This window comes from Sardina pilchardus, chromosome 20 (genome assembly GCF_963854185.1).
Source record: "Sardina pilchardus chromosome 20, fSarPil1.1, whole genome shotgun sequence".
NCBI classification, from domain to species: Eukaryota; Metazoa; Chordata; class Actinopteri; order Clupeiformes; family Clupeidae; genus Sardina; species Sardina pilchardus.
In genome coordinates, this window is record NC_085013.1 from 28914688 (window position 1) to 28927187 (window position 12500).

The 12500-nt window shown below is 48.3% G+C and overlaps 2 protein-coding genes across 2 annotated transcripts in view; one reads left to right on the forward strand and one right to left on the reverse strand.

Annotated features, from left to right (window-relative positions):
* cnksr1 (connector enhancer of kinase suppressor of Ras 1) overlaps positions 1-2640 on the forward strand; it is a 50849-nt gene extending 48209 nt beyond the window's left edge. Inside the window, exon 21 of the mRNA XM_062522634.1 lies at positions 1223-2640. Within this exon, the coding sequence (XP_062378618.1) occupies positions 1223-1711 (489 nt within the window). The 3' untranslated portion in view covers positions 1712-2640. The remainder of the gene's footprint in view (positions 1-1222) is intronic.
* An 8556-nt stretch (positions 2641-11196) lies between these two features.
* Positions 11197-12395, reverse strand: cldn23l (claudin 23-like). The gene has a single exon (XM_062523521.1). The coding sequence runs from the start codon at positions 12393-12395 to the stop codon at positions 11652-11654; it is 744 nt and encodes a 247-aa protein (XP_062379505.1). The 3' UTR covers positions 11197-11651.
* Positions 12396-12500: the final 105 nt, after the last annotated feature.

Here is a 12500-nt window from a genome sequence, read left to right on the forward strand (position 1 = left end):
AGCACGCTCAAGGTGATGAACACACACACACACACACACACACACACACACACACACACACACACACACACACCACCAACACACACTACAGAGCAAGCTCAAGTTGAGGAACACTCACACACACATACACACACATACACTCATCAGTAATATACCTCTCACACACACACACACACAGACACTCACACATACACACACACACACACATCAACTCCCTCAGTAATATACCTCCCTACACACACACACATCAACTCCCTCAGTATTATACCTCCCCACACACACACACATCAACCCCAACAGTAATATGGACCCCCTCCCACACACATACACACACAAACACACACACACGTACCATCATCAGGCCCTGGTCTGGCGTGGATCTGGGTTGAGTCTGGTGTGAGTCTGGTATGGGTCTGGCGTGGGTCTGGTGTGGGTCTGGCGTGGGTCTGGTGTGGGTCTGGCGTGGGTTTAGCGTGGGTCTGATGTGAGTCTGGTGTGGGTCTAGCGTGGGTTTAGCGTGGGTCTGGTGTGGGTCTGGTGTGGGTCTGGTGTGGGTCTGGCGTGGGTCTGGTGTGGGTCTGGCGTGGGTTTAGCGTGGGTTTAGCGTGGGTCTGGTGTGGGTTTGGCGTGGGTCTGTCTGATAACAGGCTGTTCAGGCCATTAGTGCTCAGCTCAGCTCATCTCATCTCATCTGCAACTAATTGCTTCTCTCTCAATAGGAGTGTACACACACACGCACACACACACACACTCACACGACCCAGAGTCATGTTCCCGTGGGGCCTAATTCACTCAGCAGCCATGGCTATTATATGCCCTTCATCTGATTAACAGGCTCTGATCCCGCTAATCAAGTTGTTTATTCCAACACAATGCAGCTGAAAGAATATAAAACTACCAAAGTACACAAAGTATTTTTATCAACTAACCCTTTTTAGATAGCTGAACTATCAACTAATTGCTTTTTATTAGAAAACCCTTTTCAGACAGCTGAACTGTGTTTTTATTTGTGTCTTTTTAGACGGCTGATCTGTGAACAAAGTGTTTTTATTTGTGTCTTTTTGGATAGCTGGCGTCTGTGGAACAGTGGTAACGTCGACCCCACTGATGCTAATCTGTGCCGATTAAAGTCTGTTAATGTCACCTTTAACTTTAACTGAACTCTAACTTTGACTTGTTTGTTTGTTTGTTTGTTTGTTTGTTTGTTTGTTTGTGTGTTTAGGCGAAGGAGGCGGAGCTGCAGCTCCTCAACAGGATCCTGGACGACTCGGAGCTGACGGTGGACAAGTTCCGAGAGTGGAAGCAGAACAACGAGGACCTCGTCCTGGAGATCGACCGGCTCGCGGCCGAGAAGGAGAAGGAGAAGGAGAAGGAGCGGGAGCGCGCCAGGGCCGCACCGGAGGAGGCCGAGACCACGGGGGCACCGGACGAGGCAGCCGAGGGCTCAGAGCGCCAAGCTGCCGACGGCATCGCCGTGGAAACGCAGGGTGGCGACGGCGACGGCGTTGGCGTTAGCGACGGTCCCGGAGGTGCGTTTAGCCTGCGCCTGAGCCTCGGAGAAGACCTGGTGGACGCGGAGCTGCCCGACGCGTTGGACACGACAGCGACGACCGCGGCCTCGGAGTCGGACGCGTCCCAGATGGAGCTCTCCGTCGACCCCCTGAACCTGAGCTCAGCCAGCGCCTCCACAGACAACTACTTCTACATCTGAGCAGAAGCTCCACAGACAACTACTTCTACATCGGAGCAGCGCCTCATCGGCCCTGCAAAACTGTACCGCTTCTAGAGCTGAGGACGCCAAAAAACGTCCCTGTAAAACTGATAAAGCATTTCTGTGACACATCCACATCTGAGGACGCCAGAAGCGTCCCTGTAAAACTGATAAAGCATCCCTGTGACACATCCACATCTGAGGACACCAGAAGCGTCCCTGTAAAACTGATAAAGCATCCCTGTGATACGTCCACATCTGAGGACGCCAGAAGCGTCCCTGTAAAACTGATAAAGCATCCCTGTGACACGTCCACATCTGAGGACACCAGAAGCGTCCCTGTAAAACTGATAAAGCATCCCTGTGACACGTCCACATCTGAGGACCTCTGGAGGCGTCTGTGTAAAGCTAAGATGGCCTCCGTAAGGGATGGAGGTGTGAATCTCTGTTAAACTGTAACGCTCCTACAACTGAGAATGTACCCACAAGGGCTAGAGCAGCATCTGTATATCCACGAGGAAAATCTTCAGACTATCCCACGTTTTAAAATGTCCTCATGAGGCCTGCTTTGATCCAAGGATGGTGCAAATGCCCACGAACAGATGGGCACAACTGCCCTCAGACGACTGTCTTCTCCCAGCAGGAGCAGCAACATGGAGTCTAAATTGCCCTGAGTGGATCCCAGCATTGTCATGTTTTATGAGACTGAGATGGCCGGACATATCCAGGCCTTCCACACAAACCTCTTGTTCTTGGTTGTAAATGTCTCAACTAAAGATCCTATTGTGGCTGTGATCATGAGTTTATGAGCCAGACAAATAGGGCTCTGTCCTATTCCCCCCCCTCTCCCTCCCCAAGATGTTGAGAAATTATTTTAAGGAAATGTTTATATTGTTTTATCTCTGTGCATCTTTAAATGTAATATAACAAAGCGCAATAATGTATTGAGAAAATCAATGTTTCTTTGTGTGTTTATTTCACAAAAGTTCTCTGCTCCCAGAATAAGCGAGCTCACAGTGAGTATGTGCAATAGACACACCTCATCTCAGGCTCTAGCCTGAACATGGATACAGTACATGCAGCCCACATCTCATTTGTCTTTGAACAAAAGCGTTGACTTCAGACTACACCTTTAACTGTCTTCTGTTTTCAAACTATACCTTTAACTGTCTTCTGTTTTCAAACTACACCTTTATCTGCCTTCTTGTGTCATACCTAATGAGGGCCAGGTGTGTTCCTTGAGTCTCGGGCTCTTGGAACCCTGCTGTGTTGCAGAAGAGTGTTTTTTCCAAAGTGCTTGTAGGCAAGTGTTGGCGGCCATCTTGCAAAGGACTTTGGGCAGTTAACTTATGGGCAGCTATTTCCCTATTCAGGTGAATGGGGAGCCACACAGGGAGGGGCAGATATGTGTAGACAGCAGCCATATTGGCGTTACACACTAACCCAGTGCATTTCTGTGGAGGATTCTTTGAGTGCTGAGTCTCCTCATCAGAAAGTCTCTGGCTTTGCTGTGCTGCTGCCGTGGCGATTACCAACTGAGCTCCACTCCACTGCTGCCGTGGCGATTACCAACTGAGCTCCACTCCGCTGCTGCCATGGCGATTACCAACTGAGCTCCACTCTGCTGCTGCCGTGGCGATGACCAACTGAGCTCCACTCCGCTGCTGCCGTGGCGATGACCAACTGAGCTCCTCTCCGCTGCTGCCGTGGCGATGACCAACTGAGCTCCACTCCGCTGCTGCCGTGGCGATTGCCAACTGAGCTCCTCTCAGCCTGTCGCTGCTCCAGCACCATCAATACATATAATACAAGTATTATAAAACTGCACAGTGGCATCCATGAAATAGATAGAACACAACATGTAAGAAATCATAAAGACAAGACTAAATGGCGCAGGGACATATAAATTAAATGGCAGATGAATCTGAAACTTAGAGAACAGATATTGGTTAGGCTATATAGATAAAGCTAAAGGAAAGCTGCTCTGATATTTGAAATTCAGATAGCAGTTGTCCTCTGTGTGAGCCCTGCTGGGTTTGCAGTTGATCTAGTCTGTGTGAGCCCTGCTGGGTTGATCTAGTCTGTGTGAGCCCTGCTGGGTTTGCAGTTGATCTAGTCTGTGTGAGCCCTGCTGGGTTGATCTAGTCTGTGTGAGCCCTGCTGGGTTTGCAGTTGATCTAGTCTGTGTGAGCCCTGCTGGGTTTGCAGTTGATCTAGTCTCTGTGAGCCCTGCTGGGTTGGCAGTTGATCTGCTTCTTTGATGTGCTCTGACTCTCTGTGTTTCTTTAGATCTTTAGTGCTTTGAGGTCTCAGCTGCAGAGTTGGGGAAGAGTCAACTCTAGTCACGTTCAGCTAATCTGTAGCACAGTAATGAATAGGACAGGTGTTGTGTAGTTATTATTGAGCTGTACTATAGCACAGTAATGAATAGGACAGGTGTTGTGTAGTTATTATTGAGCTGTACTGTAGCACAGTAATGAATCGGACAGGTTTTGTGTAGTTATTATTGATCTGTAGCACAGTAATGAATCGGACTGTGTGTGTGTGTGTGTGTGTGTGTGTGTGTTTGTGTGTGTGTGTGTTCTCTAAAGAGTGTGTGTGTGTGTGTCTGTCCTCTAAAGAGTGTGTGTATGTGTGCGTGTTTCCGCTAAAGAGAGAGTATGTGTGTGTGTGTGTGTGTGTGTGTTCTCTAAAGAGTGTGTGTGTGTCTGTCCTCTACACAGAGCCTCTGTGGGAGAGTACACTTCATAGGACCCTCACAGCAAACACAGATGTGACTCATGGAGTTCAACACCACCTGGGAGGGACTCTGTGTGTGTGTGTGTGTGTGTGTATGTGAGAGAGAGAGAGAGAGAGAGAGAGAGAGATGTACAGCGCTGATGAGGAGGTTTGTGTGTGTGTGTGTGTGTGTGTGAGGTGTACATGTGTGTGTGTGAGGTGTACAGCGCTGATGAGGAGGTGTGTGTGTGTGTGTGTGTGTGTGTGAGGTGTACAGTGCTGATGAGGAGGTGTGTGTGTTTGTATGTGTGTGTGTGAGGTGTACAGCGCTCTCTGATGAGGAGGTGTGTGTGTGAGGTGTACAGCGCTGATGAGGAGGTGTGTGTGAGGTGTGCAGCGCTGATGAGGAGGTGTGTGTGTGTGTGTGTGTGTGTACAGCACTGATGAGGAGGTGTGTGTGTGTGTGTGTGTGTACAGCGCTGATGAGGAGGTGTGTGTGTGTGTGTGTGTGTGTGTGTACAGCGCTGATGAGGAGGTGGGCAGCACACACTGTTCATTTTGATTTCACGCTGCTGGTGAATTATCGGTGTGTCACGGCTGCAGCATAATGCCAGTTGCTCTGGAGACGCGGCGTCCTAGTCTGAAGGTCGTCATCATTTGAAGGTCATTGTCGTGCCTGCGTCATTCTGACTCACTAAGTGGCTATTTTATCCATGGAAAGCTGACAACCGCTGACATCATTGCCCTGCAGTTACGCAATCATTGGTCACTCACAATCAGCTCCTTTTATCAATACAGTTCAATACAGTATGCATGCTCAGTAAATACATATGCGTCTATAACTACAGTACATGCGTCCTCAGTCAATTCAGTAGTCAATTCAGTACATGCATCCTCAGTCAATTCAGTATATGCGTCCTCAGTCAATTCAGTAGTCAATTCAGTACATGCGTCCTCAGTCAATTTAGTACATGTGTCCTCAGTAAATATATATACAGTACATGTGTCCTCAGCAAATATATATACAGTACATGCGTCCTCAGTAAATATATATACAGTACATGCGTCCTCAGTAAATATATATATACAGTACATGTGTCCTCAGTAAATATATATACAGTACATGCGTCCTCAGTCAATTCAGTGCATACAGTGCATGTGTCCTCAGTATGCGTCCTCAGTAAATACAGTACATGCGTCCCCAATACAGTACATTTGTCCTCAGTACAGTAAAAGCGGCGTAAACACCCGCCATCTTTGTGTTAGGAAGTTACCCCATGCATTTCAATGGGCGATTTTTCCAGTGCAGTGTCTCCTCATATATATACAGTGGCTATAGTAAGTATTCATACCCATGCTAAAGAATTAAAATAGCCCCACATCATCACATACCCTTCACCATAGCTAGAGATTGGCATGGTGCTTTTTCCAGTTAGCCTATTAGCCTGTTTGATTTGCATTGAGCTCAATGAGCATCAAACAGGCTAATAGGCTAACTGGAAAAAGCACCATGCCAATCTCTAGCTATGGTGAAGGGTATGTGATGATGTGGGGCTATTTTAATTCCAAAGGCCAAGGGAACTTTATCAGGATGCATAATACCTGGATCCATGAAATAGCTGGCCTTTAAAAATAAAAACATATAAAAAATCCTCCTGCTCCTATGGGAATTTAACATAGGGGTCAATTACTTATGCTCCCTGTATTTAAGGAAGAACATTTATCTATTTACGATACATTCTTCAATCACAAAGAAAATTAGTGTCCTTAGCGGTTTGATTTTTACTCATTTTTTTAATTAAGGCATTACAATCAATTTTCAAAAGATGATTTTATATTCCTCTTTTTAGTCAACTTTAGCATGGGTATGAATACTTACTATACCCACTGTAAATGTCTCTGGTATGGTACATTCATTTGATCTCTCAGCACATGCTGTGGACCCACTAACTTGGCGGAGGTCTGCATGACCTGTGTGTGGATGCATGTGTGGCGTGCAGGTTGAAGCCTTGGACCTCAGATGAAGGTTTCTGTTTGAATTCCATCTCGGGAGGCCTTAGACCATTTTCTCCGCCTACCTAGACCCCACCCCAAACATACCCCTCCCCACAACCACCCTGTCCCAAACACATCCCACCCCACACTCTTATAAAAAAAAAAAAGGTGCTATATAATGTAGAACCAAAAATGGTTCTATTGCATAATATATGGCACCCCTAGATGGTTCTTTAAAACATTTGGAAGGGTTCGTCAAAGGAACCCCTGAGAGTTCTTTTCAAGCCTGCATGGTTCTATATAGCACCCTAAGAACCCTTTTTTTAAAGAGTGCACCCCTCCCAAACACACCCCACCCTACACAGCTCCCCATGTAAGTCAGTGGGAGACTGGAGAACACACTGCAGTGTTATGTAAGCCAGTCCTGCCAGATCTGTGAGGCACACACCACATTACAGAGACACAACACAGAGGTGCATTATACTGTACATCACTTCAACTTCTGCCCTCTCATCCTGTGGTAGAAGCAGTTACTGTAGCATGTAGCGTTACCCAAGGTGTCCTTTGCAATGTAGCTTGGTCACCTCAACAAGCACAGGCAAGGACGCATCAGGTTAGTTGGCTACTAGTGGCATTTGCCAACTATATTGGCCTTGTAGGCTACTAGTAGCATCTTATACTAGTGGCATTGGCCTTGTAGGCTACTAGTAGCATCTTATACTAGTGGCATTGGCCTTGTACGCTACTAGTAGCATCTTATACTAGTGCCATTGGCCTCGTAGGCTACTAGTAGCATCTTATACTAGTGGCATTGGCCTCGTAGGCTACTAGTAGCATCTTATACTAGTGGCATTGGCCTCGTAGGCTACTAGTAGCATCTTATACTAGTGGCATTGGCATTGTAGGCTACTAGTAGCATCTTATAGTGGCATTGGCCTTGTAGGCTACTAGTAGCATCTTACAGGCCTGGTGGCATGGTAGGCTAGAGTGCATTTGCCCTGCAGGCTATAGCTACATGCAAACATGTTTGTCCACATTCCCCCTTTTAGTCCACGTCTCAACAAGATCTGATCTCGAACATTTTAATTGATGGTTGAAAGACTTCAGAGAATTCCATTGTTATTGAAATCCCGTTGAAACATTGATTAGAGAAAGTTACTGTGGAAGGTTTGCCACAGTAGTGAGTGCCAAGAGTAGGATATGCATTTCTTACTAATTAGTAATTTGATCTGGTTGAATAACCCCATATCTCCCAGAGAGAGAGAGAGAGAAACAAAAAGTATAATGCACACTGTTACTGACCCCAGACCATCTTCCATTGTGCAGCTCTTGACAAGGCTGATTTTTAATGAAGCTCTGCTAATTAACGCTAATTGCCTGGAATATAAACAAAGCTCTGCTAACTAATGCTAACAGCCTGTGGTGTAGACAGAGCTTTGCTAACTAATGCCAACAGTCTGTGGTGTAGTAGACAGAGCTTTGCTAACTAATGCTAACAGTCTGGGGTACTTTCCTTCCTCAGAGCTCTCATCAACAGCAGCAAGCAAATCCCACCATAGCTGTACTTTCCACCACATTAGACACTGCCATGTGTGTAAAGATCTATGAATGTCTCTGTCATTTATCTACTCAAATAATGACAACAAATTCTCATGTGTGTCTCCCTTCCCTCCTGTGTCAGCAGTGAAAGATCTGTCTGGCCCTTGTTGGCTGTGTGACAGATGGTTTAATTACAAGCCTCAGCGCACGGCGGCATTCATTAGCATCTCTCTTTGTTGTTCCCCTGTCGTGTCTGTTATTGTGCTGGTGGTGGTGGCATCATTCAGTTTGACTTGAAGACAGACATAGTGTGTGGTATGTGTGGTTTGTGTGTGTGTGTGTGTGTGTGTGTGTGTGTGTGTGTGTGTGTGTGTGTGTGTGTGTGCGCATGTTGTTTGAGTGATATAGGGTTTGCATTTGTGTGGTATTTTCAATTCCTTTACCTCATTTCTCCTTTTATAGAAAAAGGTCTTTGTCTTCAGTGCATAAACAGCCCCGCAGTGGCATGCATCGCCATGGTAACCAAAGAAACATAAATAACTGCCTGTACACACTTACTAACCCTCCCCAGACACACACACACACACACACACACACACACACACACACACACACACACACACACACCACGCTGCACCTCCTGTCTGATTATAAAACATCTCTCCCAGATATGTCTCTGAGATGTGCTGCACCCAAGCTCTCACACACACACACACACACACACACACACACACACACACTCAAACAGAAGTGTGGCAGCAGCAGCAGCAGCAGCTGCAAGGCTTTTGTCCCACTGGAAGCTGTGCAGAAGCAGGCCTGATTTTCTACACAAGCCCTTCAGCGTGAGGATCTGTGTGTGTGTGTGGCGCTCATTCAACAGCTGGAGTGTGTGCTTCTCCAACACCTGAAGGCTCAACGCGGAGCTTGATAGAGGCCTGATTGGAATACAGCAGCTCACACACACACACACACACACACACACACACACACACACACACTACAGTGCTGATAGAGGCCTGATTGGAATACAGCAGCTCTCACACACACACACACACACACTACAGCGCCGTCCTTCACAAGAGCACTGGAGTGAAGAGACTAATATCTATCTTTTCCCCGCCTGCGTATGTCGTGTTTCAGGGGTAGCCAGGCTTAACGCACACACACACACACACACACACACACACACACACACACACACACACACACACACACACACACACACACACACCGCTGATGGCATCACAGACAGACAAATCATACCACTCGCCTTGGGGATCGTCCCTGGAGACTCCACCCTCAACTGAATCTGATAGCGTGCCAAGTCCCACTCTACAGTAACTCATGCCCTCAGCTATATAGCCAAGTCCCAGTCTACAGTAACTCATGCCCTCAGCTATATAGCCAAGTCCCAGTCTACAGTAACTCATGCCCACAGCTATATAGCCAAGTCCCACTCTAACTCTCATGCCCTCAGCTATATAGCCAAGTCCCAGTCTACAGTAACTCATGCCCTCAGCTATATAGCCAAGTCCCAGTCTACAGTAACTCATGCCCACAGCTATATAGCCAAGTCCCACTCTAACTCTCATGCCCTCAGCTATATAGCCAAGTCCCAGTCTAACTCTCATGCCCTCAGCTATATAGCCAAGTCCCAGTCTACAGTAACTCATGCCCTCAGCTATATAGCCAAGTCCCAGTCTACAGTAACTCATGCCCTCAGCTATATAGCCAAGTCCCAGTCTAACTCTCATGCCCACAGCTATAGTCCCACTCTAACTCTCATGCCCACAGCTATATAGCCAAGTCCCACTCTACAGTAACTCATGCCCACAGCTATAGTCCCACTCTACAGTAACTCATGCCCTCAGCTATATAGCCAAGTCCCACTCTACAGTAACTCATGCCCACAGCTATAGTCCCACTCTAACTCATACCCACAGCTATAAACCCACTCTAACTCATATACCCACAGCTATAGTCCCACTTTAACTCATACCCACAGCTATAGTCCCACTCTAACTCATACCCACAGCTATAGCCCCACTCTAACTCATACCCACAGCTATAGTCCCACTCTAACTCATGCCCACAGCTATAGCCCCACTTTAACTCATACCCATATAATCCCACTCTAACTCATACCCACAGCTATAGACCCACTCTAACTCATATACCCACAGCTATAGCCCCACTTTAACTCATACCCACAGCTATAGACCCACTCTAACTCATATACCCACAGGTATAGTATACAGTATATAGCCTAGGGAGCGTGCAGAGTTGTCAATCTGCATTTTATTAGGAGGAAACAACGTATGCAGTTGCACAAGGGGAAATGAGGAAGGAGGTTATGGAGGAGAAGGGAAAGTTCAGTTAAAGATGAACAACATTATTTTTACTGAGTAACGCGGAAATACACACTCCTTTGAATTTCCACACACTTCGCCAGCCACTCTCTCTAACCAGAGGCAAAATGCGGTGTGTGTGTGTGTGTGTGTGTGTGTGTGTGTGTGTGTGTGTGTGTGTGTGTGTGTGTGTGTGTGTGTGTGTGTGTGTGTGTGTGTGTGTGTGTGTGTGTGTGTGTGTGTGTGTGTGTGTTTAAACAAACCACAAGCAGTGGCAGCATTCTAAGGAAAGGGAACCATCTCATTAATTCTGACACACTCTCTCCTGACTTCACATGAAATGAATCAGCCAGGCAGGTTATCTCTCTTTTATTTAAGACGCTTCAAATGGCATGTTTACACACAAACTACGAGACAGCGACACACCGCTCAGTTGTAGAGGTCTCAGCAGTCACTCTGCTATTCACCAAGTAGGACACACACACACACTGTTCCTTCACATTGCACGCTTATGGCTTGACATGAAATGTTTACTTCAGGAAAGATTTTCATATTCAGGTTCTACGATGCAACACAGATATTTCACAATGATTTATTTATACAGTTTTTTCTTCCTACAAAAGACTGATAGAAAAGCTTTTTGCTACCTAGGGGCTTCCAAAAAGGACAGAAACAGTGAACCTAAAACTGCATTTACAAATAATGGAGATTCTGAAAATACATGATGTTTATTTACGCAATACACAAACCACTGCTGAAAATTCTTAAGCAGATTTATGACAAGATATCAACAGCTATTAAGTTAGCAAAACTAGCGACAGCTCTGAAGCATCCTGAAGCAGACAGGTGTCTGACTCCTGTGAGCTACAGTATATGCATGGCAGCTGAAGCAGGTCGTAGCCCTCTACATTCAAAAGCGATGAATAGAAACTTCAGCCCTCTAAGTCGTCTAATTCAGTGCATTGTCTGAGTGAATCTGCCGTTCAGTCCTACAGGGTTTGCCTGCTTGCCCCCCCACCCCAAGAGAGCGGCGCTCGACATCCTCTGCTCTTATCCCGGCTTAAGCCCTCAGCACCAGACCGGTTCCTCCAGCCGCCAGACATTCAACAGGGGCTGCCTTCATGACAACACCCAGCTAATCTGTCACTTCTCTGAGTGTGTGTGTGTGTGTGTGTGTGGGTGGGTGTGTGTGTGTGTGTAAATATGTGTATATGTGTGTGTGTGTGTAAATATATGTGAGTAGTCCTTCGTTCTCCAGTGTTCTGTTCTTCCTCTCCTCTTCTTCCTTCTCTCTCTCTCTCTCTCTTTCTCTCTCTCTTCTCTCTGCATCCTCCTCTCTATCAGCAGGCGACCTCGTAGGTCTCAGTGTTGTCCACCGGGGGGCGCTGCTTGGGGCAGGACGGGCAGTGCGGCCTCTTGAAGCTCAGCATGAGCGCCGCGCCTCCCAGCACCTGGACCCAGCCGCCCACCCAGCCGAAGTACAGCGACCCGGCCGGACGCAGCCACAGGCGGGGCAGCTGCTGGGCGGACGAGGCTCGCTGGACGGAGCTGCTCGCGACGCCGCCGCTGACCGCCGGCTCCTCGTTGCCCAGCGCGGGCAGGTTGTGCGTGTAGAGCCCGAGCGCCGCGAGGCTGAGCAGGCCGGCGAGAGCGACCAGGAGCCCGCCGGCGGCCGCGGCGATGCCACGCAGGGGCAGGTCGGTCCAGCAGCGCACGCCCACGCTGGCCAGCACGATGCCTGCGCCGCACAGGAAGAGCGAGGCCAGCACCAGGCCCTGGGCGGCTCGAACGCGCCTGTCCCGCTCGTACGCGCCGCTCACCGGCCAGCACTGCTTCACCTCCGACAGCGCCACCTGCAGGCAGCTCTCCCACAGGCCGTCGGAGCGCAGCAGGAGGAGGCCCTCGCCCGCGATGCCCGCTCTGCCCGCACCCAAGCCGCCTCCCAGGGCACCGATGCCCGCCGCGCCCACATGCACCTGCACCTGCCCCTCGCGCCACTGAGGGGTGATGGCCGCCGTGAACACCAGCACCAGACCCAGCGGGGCGAAGACGATGCCCATCACCATGGAGACGGGCGTCTGCATTCTGATGAGGAAGAGGAGGAGGAGGAGGAAGAGGAAGAGGATGGAGAAAAGAGCAGGAAAGGAGAAGAGATTAGTGATCAGAGAAGAGAGAGAGAGAGGGGGATG

What these genes read in the sequence shown, in the direction of transcription:
- cldn23l (XM_062523521.1), bottom strand. Translation starts at nt 12,395, where the DNA reads ATGCAGACGCCCGTCTCCATGGTGATGGGCATCGTCTTCGCCCCGCTG.